This window comes from Anneissia japonica, unplaced genomic scaffold, assembly GCF_011630105.1.
Source record: "Anneissia japonica isolate Jap-2015-1 unplaced genomic scaffold, ASM1163010v1 scaffold287834_len5846547_cov211, whole genome shotgun sequence".
In the NCBI taxonomy this organism is placed as follows: Eukaryota; Metazoa; Echinodermata; class Crinoidea; order Comatulida; family Comatulidae; genus Anneissia; species Anneissia japonica.
The window spans coordinates 3,302,298-3,315,341 of record NW_022704992.1 but is presented as its reverse complement, the minus strand read 5'-3'; the positions used below and the strand labels follow the sequence as shown (position 1 = coordinate 3,315,341).

Genomic DNA, 13,044 nt, shown 5'->3' with positions numbered 1-13,044 from the left:
AGAGGAAAAACGGGCTTTCACAAAATCAACAGTGGGTTGAATAAAAGAGATGTCCTACTCAATTTTATACCTTTGTGATGGAGGTATGGTCTAATGTGAACACGTAGGCCCATAATATAACTGTATGTCATAGTGCATTGCACTTCGACTTACTTAACAACTTCCTAAAAAAACTCATCTTTTTCATGGTATAATTTGGCAGGTAGGCTATCATTTGTGGAGAGTTTAACAAGGGACAGTGGTTGACTCACCGACTATGCGCTGAAGCAGCAATGATATTTAATTTCGGAATTACAGTATTTAAACCCCGTCAATGCTTTCCATGACGCGAGCACCGAGTGCGCTTATTAATTCGATGCCAAACGTAATAATTTTTGGATGTTGTCCAGCCATAGTAAATCTCTGATTACAAAATTTGTTATAGATTGATAGTGTATACTATACATTTATGTCTTAGAATGTATAATTGAATTTTAGAGAAATATATCAATGAATCACTTATTGTGATACACAATGAAAAGTAGATCGTGTGTATATGATCAGTTACTTTCTGTAAACATTCAAAAGTGTTTGATAGTACATCCAGTAGCCTCGTACTAAAGTGCACTGCGCCTTTAATCATTCTGTTGGGAGAGGCCTACAGTAAAATATTGTTGTTTCTGTCTTCATTTGGTATTTTCCATTCGTTGTCAGGCCGCCCCTGATACATACATATACATACCGTCGTACCCAACAAACTCACAACAAATTTCAGAATCCTACATATTGTAAATTGAACTTAAATTCAGTTATTTATTCGATCTGTAAATATATACAATACATGAAATCCAGTTATACTTAGCCTAGGCCTGTACAATGATTTCGTAATTTAACATTCTAATGTGTATAGAGGCATTGTACCGTACGCTGTCTCGGCAATGGTAAAGAAGTTTATGGTTGGCAACAGCTAGGGATACTCACCATTACCGGGATGCATTATTTTTTTCCCATACAGTTAAGGCAGAAATAATAGAGGGCGCTATTTTAGGTCAGTTAGGTCTGTCTCTTATACACATCTAGATGTGTATAAGAGACAGCATTTTATAAGAACACCGAGGCTGAAATAATGATGTGATCCACATGAATTTAACTTAACAAATATTATTTGTCCTCGATGTATTTTAGTAATATTAGTAAACTTAATTTGACCCAATACACACCTACATGAAATAATATTTCGACCTGTTAACTTCCGTACTGAAAATACTATAATGCAACATAGGTGTGTCTGTAATGCTTCTTTTGAATAGGTATAAATGATTACGGTATTTTACCTTTTGTATAGCATTAATGCCTTTCCGTACTCCCCAAATATTATTTGTCCTTGATGTATTTTAGTAATATTAGTAAACTTAATTTGACCCAATACACACCTACATGAAAGAATATTTCGACCTGTTAACTGCCGTACTGAAAATACTATAATGCAACATAGGTGTGTCTGTAATGCTTCTTTTGAATAGGTATAAATGATTACGGTATTTCACCTTTTGTATAGCATTAATTCCTTTCCGCACTCCCCATCTTCTTGTGAAAATATAATGATCACGTTTTTTTTTGTAATGCTTAATATTAATGGCCCATTATCATTCCCTTTTTCCACCCTGGATTAGTCTCCCAATAGAGCACGAGTCCCGATTCCCCCTCCCCCTGGGCCGTCGTCTCAGGCCCTACTGCCAAATAAAACAACTCAACAAAGTAAAGCAATGTGTACAAAGACAGGTGTAGCCAGATCTCAATAGGCCTGTACTTATATCAAGAATTTTAATCTACCGTTTGTTCTAACATTCCATAGGCCTATGTGATAATGATATTGGGAGACTAATTGACCAATTAACCAACGGTCAAGTCATTATCGTCCGAAGTAAATGGCATTACATTTCATTGGTAAAAATAAAATGGGCCAGCAATAATGATGCTTAAGTCAAAGTAAGTCTAAGGAGTATATATCCATAGGCCAATACTCGCCTGTGTTCATATTTTAGCTTGGCTTACATTGTATTGGTATAATGTAGGCAAATTGTTATTATTGCCGCTGCTGCCGACTCTGTCGCATTTTGGCCGTCATCGCTATGGTATATTTTTATCATTAGCAACTAGAATGCATCGTGCGTGTATGGTACACTTGAATGCTGCTTAGCTTAATTCCAGTATAAATTTATTCCTTTCATAACGAAAAATAGGTCGGCTGCATTCCAACGGATTGTTGAGTAATTTTGAATTTTTATTGAATAGTGATCATACTAATCTTGTTTAAGATTGATCTCAAATTGAACTTATAACTAAAATACTTGTTTAGAATCCTTAAATCCAAGATTATGAGATTATATATTAAGCTTAGGTATTCGTATCTGAATTTATGGATATGGCAGTTATTAACTTTCTTCACCCTGTGTCCAACATCTTATAGCATATAGGCCTACGTTTCTGATTTTTTGCCTATATATGACCAGGTCTGCCTGCCTTCTTTTTTTTTTTTTAAATTACAGTGATTAATAGGTTTATGCATTTACTGTACCGGTATATACTTCTCTATTCCATTCTATCCAAACACCAACCTATGGCGATTAGATGTTTCTTTCAACCTACGGTAGTGAGTTTCAGTGGGCCTAGTAGGAATACTGAGTCTAACTTAGAATGTACTCGATCTTAAAAAATAGGAGCTTAAGAGTCACTCTCCAAGCAAATAAGACCAACAAAGTGAGCATAACTGCGCGATGTTGCCGCCATTGGCGAAGAAACTCGACTCAGACCATGATACCATGGTTTACCATGATTAGAACCGGGTAGGCTATTCAGAACCTTGTATCGATTTGTCCTTTATTGATGTAGAAACGTCAGCATCACATTATTGGTAATATACTTGTATACATTATTGTTTTTCCAGATTTAAGGTATTGAGTTAAGAGGAAGGTTATTTAAAAGTGCACATTGGCTCCAGATTACTGAGAATTAGACACGAATCCTATAGGATATGATCACTGCTAGTCAGGAAGACCAGCACTGAATAGGCATACCATTGGTTAGTTGCTAAAGTAGTACAATGTCATTTTATGAAAACTAATCATCTGAACATTTATTAAACATTTCCTTGGTTGTCAATTAAACTGCGCCCGTGAAGGTTAGGTCTATGTACAACATACAACCACCAAGGTAATATACGATAATACAGCAACATTACATTAAAACTAATTATGTTGTGATATTCTCATTGTATTTCATGTTAATAAAAAAAAACCCCAAAAAATTACTGTCGGTTGGGCTCAATAGTCTCGGATATCAATTATCAAGCCACATGGCTGGCTTCAAAGATGTCACCTTCTCCTATTGCCGACTCCTTATACGATGAAAATGGAAGCAATAGTTCAGTCAAAGAAAAGACAAGTTTCATGTACTGAAATAAGGAAATGACGTAAATTTATACATGAGAAGAATTATTCATCGAAATACAGTAATGATACACACACGTTAAATCGGGAAACATATTAAATGTTTGTCAACCAGCCAACTTACTGTCAAGCAATCAGTGTGATCAACTGTACAGGATAAGTCAACAAATACTTTTACTGTCCGCTCAATTTCACTGCGTTAAATAAATATATTCGGAAAAATGAGAGCTTCCTTCAAAATAGCCTACCATTAGTCCTATAGGAAGTAATTATACAAAAATTAAATCACATTTTTATTCATTTTTTTAAGAATCATAATCACACAGGTATGTCCCCGTATTGTCATTTGAGCTTTGAGAAGTTTGAAACCATTTGGCTTACGAATAGGCTACTATTTGTGGTGACAATGAATTTACTTCGATACGATATAGGATACTCTTTTATTGTCATTTTAACAACACCGTAAAAATGAAATTTGTCTGGCTAAACCACAACACTGCCACCACTACAACCAGCAACAACAACACGAAGAACGTAGGCCTACACAAATTAAAGAGCCTCTTCAAACTTCGCTTCTGAGGCATCCCTTCCAAGTTACGATATTTCTTATTATTCATTTAATTAATTAATGTTATTACCTCATGCTATTATTTATTTATACATTATTATTTTATTAATTATCTATATTGTATCTTTATGATCATGACATCTCGTTGCATTAGGCCCTATAAAAATATTATTAGTTTATCACCCTATCTGGGTAGAAAAGTGATGAGGGAGGGAGGATTTTTTTAAATTTTTTAATTTGCTAAAGCCAAATATCACCCCTGGGTTGATTGCTGGTGCATTGATATTCAAAATAAAACATGATTTAGATAATGCAAACAATATCTACTAACTATTTAATATAATAAATGAAATTTTTTTTTTTTTTTTTTTTTTTTTTTTTTTCAAAAAAAAAAAAAAATTCAGTACCATAGAATACATGCGCGCGGAGGTGATAAATTAATAATTTTTTTATTGGGCCTTAAGGTAAGTTCATGTTCCTACATCAGTCTTCCCCTACGAAGGCCACGGGATTGTCAGAGATATCCGGCATTGTCTTGCTATCGGAATTTTATTCATAGGCAGAGCTAACGGTGAATAAACATTAACATGTGATGTTGTTTATTATCGAAAGTTGGTTTGCTAAAAACCTCAGTGTTAGACCGTCAAAACAATATATTTTTTAGCAATTCTAGTTCTGTGAGAACTTTTTAAGGACTAGAAAGTGTCCTACAAAACAACCTGCCAGCCTAGACCATACTCGCTATGTCCAGTTGATGTTTTAATTCATTTTCTTTTAATCTAATTGGATTAATTAATCAAGTATTAATAAGTATGGACTGGCCATTGAATACTATAATAATTCTTATATAATGGATTGAGGTGAAATAATATGGATTAAGAATAAACTCTTTAACCAATGTCAAGGACATTCTAATGTCATAATTTGAAGAACCTGCATTTTCTGCTTATAGCCTATTTAAAATGACAATATTCTGAGCTATTTACCAGGTGATTCGCTTTGATGCAACGTAGTTCGCAATTATTCTAGACGCACCCTCTGGAATATGCGCACAGTGAGTTACTCGTTAAGACCCACTTTAACGCAATCTGTGTGTCCCTTGTTGAATCGATGTTGGAATGAAAGAACGCGATGTGTGCATATAGTTATTAGTTTCAAGGAAACTGTATTATAAACGTGTAGACCTACAGTTATGAAAGGTATCAGATGAGAACTGGGTCTAATATAGCTTTTTAATTAGCAATTTAAAAGACATGCACAGAAGGAGCACTGGTCCCATTAGGGGCTATTATTTGGTAGGGTGTAGGGCCTACACTGCTTCAGCCGACACTCAACCGACGTCGTCTGACGGTGGTCAAGACTATCTTTGAGGCCGTGGAACGCATAAACACTTCTTTGCGTGCGCCACATCGCGTTGCGTTCTCCTTTTTTTCTCTCTCTCTTTTGTGGGGTAGTCCCAATTTTATTTGTTCCTTCATATCTTTGAACATCAATATTGTTTTGTTACTACTGACATATTTATCACTTATCCTAAGTTAGTACTATTTTTATATTTCCTTCACATCTGCCACCTGGATTAAACAATCCTTTATAAACCAAGTCTATCATTGTGGTCTAGGGAGTGAAGTTGAGTTTAGTCGTGGAAAAAAAAGTACTATGAGAGGAATTAAAACCACAACTCTGGAATTAGAAGCAAGCCTCTTAACTATCAAGCTAATCAACTCCACTTCACATTTTAAAAACAACAATAGGCTATAATTTTAATTCATATAATGACTAAAATTACATATCAAAGATATACATTCAATAAATTAATCAAAACCCTCCATACACCTGTCAATGCAACAATGTATAATCAACCCTCATTCAAAATATTGAAAAAAAGTATTTAAAATAAATAATAAACGTAGTTAACAATATCAAAAAGCTTATTTATCAAACGTAGTTAACAATATCAAAAAGCTCATTTATCAATATTAAACAGTCGATTTTTAAGCTTATAATATTGTTTCACTTTCATCATCTCATTTTTGAAAGAAAGTAGGTAAACAATACTTTATAAACCACGTCTGTTATTGAGGCCAAGGGAAGACATCCTTCTGTGACAGAAATTGTAACCAGAACACATGTAATGGGATTAGAAGCATGCCCTTAACTATCAAGTTAATCATATTTAATTTTACAGTGGCATTTCTTTTTTTTTTTAAACAATCAATAAATAAAAGATTCTTTTTTAAACATTATACAATCAATACAATAATTTAATTAATCAAGCCCTCCATAAAACAATCAGTGCAACAATACATAATCGACTAACAGTCAAGAAAATGATGATGATGATGATAATAATAATACCAAATAGCTCATTTATCAATAGCATACATGCAATGTTGAGGCCACATTAAATATATATAGTACTTTTGTTTAATGTTTTTTAACTACTGAATATCCATCCAATGAATCAGTCAGTTAATGCATCATATATATCCGTTTTGATCCGTATGTCAAAATTTGTCTCTAACATTTTAAAGTTAGTATTTGACTCACCATTTTGGTTTTTTTTGGCATTTTCTTTGTTAATTAAAAAATCGTTGCGTTCTCTATGAATCGAGTTGGTCGAGACGACGTGTCCGGATTTTAGTCCGTGGTTCCGTAGCAATGGAATAGTGCACCCTCCAATTCGAGACCCCTCTAATTCTAAGACCCCACTTTCCAACAATCTTCAATCTATTAACACTAACCTTTTGTGACAAGGTGACACCTGTGAAATCACCCCCAGATATCCAGGTCCCAAGGGTGGTGTCGAATTGAAGGGCAAATTGTATTACGTTAATAGGATTCCAACTCAAAGGCTACACTTTTTTTTATAAGAACCAGTAAAATTTTGCCCAGGCTCAGTGTTCTTATTTTTTGGCCAATTTCAGACTCAAAATGTTCTTATTTTGTTCTTATTTTACACACTTTCCAAACATAAAAAATTATTTAATTTTACAGCAGTATACACTGTACTGGGAGGTGAAAGCGGCCCTGCAAAAAATGGCCCCTGAAAGAAAGGCCCTGCAAAAAATGGCTCCACAAAAAAGGCCCCGGTTAAATAATGGCCCCAATGGGAGGAGGTAGGTACACCTACTGTACTGTATTATAGAGGGTATTACATAGTCACACCTATTGCACATAAGGTACAGATATAATTTTTTGGTTTTCCTAGTTTGACATTCTACCTCAGCCTCAATTTGTTCTTATTTTGTTCTTAATTTTCAAGCAATTTCAGCCTCAGTGTTCTTATAAAATGTGTTCTTATATAAAAAAAAAAAGTATACTAGTTTAAGTTTGGAAAAATCTACCAGTCAATTTTCAAACGCTCACGTTAAAGTTATTTTCTTGGATATAAACTCACGCTCCGGGCTTCAGGCACCGGATTTTTGAACCACCAAAAGTGCTATAAAGCGGAAGAAACGAGATGGCGCATGAGTAACTTCCTCAGAACAAGAAGATGAAAGGATACGGTATATTTTGGGCCAAGAAACACTTGCGAAACCCACGTTAAGTAACCAGATCTGCAGTTACATTAACCCACTCATCAGACTAATCAATAATTGTCACCGACGACCTTTTTAATTGAAGAGCCTGTCCTTGTAACGTCTATAAATGTATGGTACGATGACCAAGGGTACGTGGGACCTCCACTTCGCGTCGACCGTGACATCTACAACAAATAGTAAAACAAAGTAGATAAAATACAATAGATATTCGTACTCTGTATTAAAACTAGTTTGCTTGCTTTATGATAGATATTCATAATAAAGTATCAGGCTTTATTTTATATGTCCTTAAAATATGTTAATCCGTAAAAATAATTGTTTAAATTATCAATATAATTAGTCCTTGATCGAGGCAATTGACACGATCTAGCAAATATGAACAAACTATCTTATCCTCATAAGATGCTGTGATTTCACACCGACGTAAAAAGTCTGATCAATAGGGAGATTTCGCAACCTTACGAAAATGGCAACGAATACGTCATTATCATTATCGTCATTCGGGGCCTAAAATATTCTTGACAATATGCTGTATGAGCTCAATTTGGTCCTTAAATCATGTAAAAGGCATGAATCGTCTACGTTGTTGCTACTGTAGGGGAAGGTCTAAAGTGTGATTGCGTAACCGTATTGGTTATCGTTTTCGTAAACTTGCGAAACTCCCTAATAGGCCCATTGGATATTTACACGAATATAGGAATATAAACTTAATTTGATATTTTATATAATCATTACATTTCAATACCATTTCACAATACGGTAATATTTAGACCTAACACGCTTTCAGCAGCGCCGAGATATATATTTAATTTATATTTATTTTATAATAGTTCGGGCAAACAAGTACGGTACAACATTTCAGAACATTACATTAAAAAACAAACATTAAAAAAAAGATTGAAAAAGAAAAGACCAACTGCCATTGCCCATTAGGACTTAAACTTTACATTGAATAAGTAAACCACTTTAAGGATTTTTGTACGGATATGCCTAGTGTAAATCAGTAAAAACTAAGTCTTTTTAATGTGTTTTTTTTTTTCTTTTTTAACGTTTAAAAAATCCAGCATACTCAATGATCCAATGAATTTGTCGATGATTTTATGTACATTTATTACAGGGAGTCCTTTGAACTAGACATCTATTATGTAAGTATATACAATTAACAGCTCACAATCACCATGAAAGACATTAAAGTGAATCATTTAAGGCTTCAATCGTAAAAATTTCGATCGTGTTATTTTTATACAAGTGTGCGTACTTCGTCATGTGTGGCAAGAGAACGACTCATTCTAAACGAAGCATATCGGTTTTAATCAATTCATTTAGTTTGCTACTGTTTTGATATACAATCACTGTAATCATTATACCTTTCACGCGTGACGAATCATTCATTGAATGAATCGTTCTGGTTGATTATTATGCGGGGCACAAAAAGAATATCCCGGAAAGAGAGGGAAAGTGTGATCATGCCCTATTGGGGGCGTGTTTACGAAATGCACAAATCACCTAAGCATCAGTGACGCGTTCTTATAAGAAGACCTCACCAAGGTATGTGTACAATCAGAGTGTTACCGACACGGAGACTGAACAACGCGAAGATCATTGATTGGTAGAAAAAAAAAGACACATTATTTCAGGAATATATAATAATTTAGTGTTTTAAACATCAATTTGGGAGCGGAAATTAAAAACTTCAACTAAGGACAGTCAACGGAACATCATGTATCTTTACACAATAGGATTATTGTTTGTGTTCATGGCTTTTGAATGTCATGCGTCTCATTTTCGTGGGGCATATATAACTTATGAACCAGGACCAAATCCAGGAGAGGTAAGCAAGGAATTATAGATGTATAATTTTTCTTAATGTATCTCACGAATGTGTACATACTTAAGAGGCTAGTGATAATGAATTTATCGCGAAGACTGCATTTGAAGTATCGAATCGTGTTTTTTTTATTCCGTAAATGGTGACACAGATTAGTTTTGATGGCAGCTTTTGGAAACATTTTCACAGGAATCTTGCTTTATTGAAAAGTCTGTATCTGTAAACATTTTATATATATATATATATATTCATATACATATATGCATAGGCTATATATATATATATATATATATATTATATTATTGTATGTATATGAAGGTCTATTTAAATTACTTATAGGATCTGTTATTAATTTGTTTTTTGTTTTGTTTTTCTATTTGGGTCCACAAAGAATAGGTCCACATTTTGAAAAATGGGTTCAAATTATGCAATTCCAATTTCATACATAAAATAGGTCCACTGTGAAAATGGGTCCAGATTTCTCATATATACCCTAAAATGGATACAATTTTACGAAAATGGGTCCAGCTTGTTCATATTTGTGCGTAAAATGGGTCAACTTTTAAGAAAATAGGTCAACATTATTTGGGTTTACGCGTAAAGTGGCTCCACCCTGATATTGTCCCGCACTGTTTGAAAATCTTGGCTAAGGCATTGCATAAATGATGCTTATAAAATGTACCCTCCAATTCGAGACCCCTCCAACTCGAGACCACTTTTCCAAAGACCCAAATGGCAATCTTCAACCTTTTAACACGAAGCTAGCCCCGAGACCACCCTAAATCTTCAGGTCCAAAATGTTGTCTTCTCGAATCGGAGGGCGAACTGTATTTATAGTAAAGTAAAAGGCCTACAACGTTTTTTTTAAATGTAAACTTGCATTATTCTTCAAGTGTGATTTATATTAACTAAACAATCCTTGTTGATTCGTCTAGTTGGCCTTACCGATTCATCTTGGTACATCAATCAAAAATTTGTATTTTTCAGATCCTAAAACATATCATAATTTGTATTTTTTAGCTTGATGTGAGCACGTGTCTGTGCGCCACATCGTTTGTGTAATCAGCGCATGAATTTCTTTGTTTCATTGTTTGATTTTTTTTTTTCGATCTGGTTTTTTTTAATTTTTTTTTTTTTAAAGAATGTCAGGTTTATTAAACCTTCATGCCTATGGGTGCAGCTATATTGATAACAATGTATTCATAATCGGTAAATATGACAGTTTTTAGGGACTCTATTGATGTAATCGGCGTGGATTAAGGAGCATTTAGTGGATTACGGTACAGATTGTGTACATATAGCTACCTGCAACCCTTTACAATATAATTCACCTGGCGATGGGTAAGGCGAGCTAAACTACCATTGTTAGACGGGTGCACCACTGAATACATCAAACCGTTGTGGTTCGACGGTAATTCTGTTGCGGTTTTGTTGTTTTTTACGTAAAGAAAAAAGAAATGGTCGTTAAGGGATGAGAGAAAAAAGTTCATATCATTTGTGTAACATATAGGATCAGTTTCATGTTTATTAATTAATTCAATGTGTGGAAATTTTTTTTAATGAATGACTTCCTTGATTACATAAAATCCTGCATTATATGTTAATACTCGTCTGATGGGTGCAGAGATAATTAATGTAATGTACTGTAGTGTGACAGTTTCTTTAGGTATTGGTGTGTTTATGTGGAATAATGAACATTAGTATATTGTATACATCAGTTACCTCCAACGCCCGCTACAATGGAATTAATCTGGGCGATGAGAAGGCGAGCCAAATCCTGTTCGCCTGGTGAACCACTGAATGCATCAAGTCACGATTCGACGGCAATTTTGTTGCGGTTGAAACTGTTGTTTTGAATTAAGGAGAAAAGTTCGTTAAAGGAGAGAAATAAAATTCTATCCACACCATCACGTTTTATGTAAGAAATACCTGTGGTTTTCTCACATAATTATAATACTTCATCCTGCCCATATTTAGGACTAATATGACATCATCAGGTACACACATATACAAATCACAGAAAATTACCACAGAAACTGATAGTGTTGACACTTTAGGAAAACGTGGCATGCCTATGGACTTTTTGAAAATTGATTCATTTCATAACAAACATAAACACAATAATAACTGTAACAATAAAGTGAAAACATAAACTAAATGGGGGGGGGGGTGAAAGAAAAAGACTTTAACAAAACAAAAGTTACCGTTATTGGATTAACTTCTATAAATTCAAAAAAATGTTTGTATTTCAACAGAATGAATGCAGCTCGAAATTAATCAGGCCATGAGATCATCATTTCTTTCTTTATCTATTTAAAACGGATATACCTAGGCAATGGAGTCTTGTGAGTGTGGGGATCTCTTGTAGAGATACGTTGGAATCTTATTCATGATGCAGGCCTATATTATATAAACTGTCACTTTTGATGGTCTTTACATTATAGGCCCCATAAACAAAATTATTAGTTTATCACCCTATCAAAGAATAAAAACTGATTGCTAATCCCGCCCCCATTTTACCGATGATCACAAGTAAATCAATGGTTAGAGACCCATATATAAAAAGTCATAAGAATGGAATCAAATTTATATTTTAAAAATATGTTTATTTGCAAGAAACCCTGAGCTTTTCAAGTTAAAAAAGATGGAAAAAAAACCGTTTGAAATGAAAATATATGTTGATTGAAAAAAAAAAAATCAGATTTTTCCCAAAAGTGATGAGGGAGCGGGTGATAAACTAATAATTTTTTTTATGGGGCCTTACATACTGTAGGTACTTAAAGTGTTATTAGATCTTATTAATTTGGTATGCATCTTAACAGGTTACATTTCTCACAAGAAGGTATACTGTTATCATGAATATTCGTGAGGTTGTTAGTGTATATAAAATTGTCAGAAAAATAGAGTAGTCCTAGGCCTTCTCTCTGTGGCAATAATAAAAAAAAAACAACGCGATGTTGATGTTTTGGATTCCTGCTGTTAATTCATGTGTCAATTCAAAAGAGATGCTTTTAAAATTATATTACGGTATTGCACGGTTTTGTTCATGTATTACTCATGATCAAGTATATATTAATGGACAAGGAATTAATATCAAGGTTTGAAAATCGTAACTGATAGGCTTTCATTTGTCATATAATTGTAGCTTCTTTGAACGGATCTACTTCACATAACAAATTCTGCGATATATTCTATGATTTCGTTGCCAATATATTTGATAACTATCTCGAGGTCTTGTTTTATTAGAAGTATCCTCGACACTTAGTTTGCTGAACGTTGAATTTTACATCAAAAGAAGTGTATGTGTATGAGTAAGAAGGAAATAATTTGAAATAGAGATTATTTTAAAGATCCACATTCGCAAGACCATTCGACCTTCAATTAGGAACATCAAGTTATCCCCAGGCCTAGACCCTAGTGATACTGTGTATCGTTAGTGAATGTTTTGGAATAATCCATCTTAGCGCTCATTTAAATTAACCTTGAAGTTGAGGTGCTTGCGTTGGATTTTGTTTTTTCGTGGGACTAATCCTGCTTAAAAAAAAGCCTAGACCTATTGGGACACAGTGTGGCATACTGCCTGGTTACCTCATAAAAATTAATTAAGACTTTTAATTGCTCATTTAAATAAAATCAATTAATAAGTCTAATTTCCAAAACGGTGAGGCAAACCATGAT

At 34.0% G+C, this 13,044-nt stretch overlaps 1 protein-coding gene across 1 annotated transcript in view; it reads left to right on the top strand.

Annotated features, from left to right (window-relative positions):
- The first annotated feature begins 9,091 nt into the window (after positions 1-9,091).
- The window catches only part of LOC117104902, a 42,263-nt gene continuing 38,310 nt past the window's right edge, over positions 9,092-13,044 (top strand). Inside the window, exon 1 of the mRNA XM_033245807.1 lies at positions 9,092-9,369. Within this exon, the coding sequence (XP_033101698.1) occupies positions 9,259-9,369 (111 nt within the window). The 5' untranslated portion in view covers positions 9,092-9,258. The remainder of the gene's footprint in view (positions 9,370-13,044) is intronic.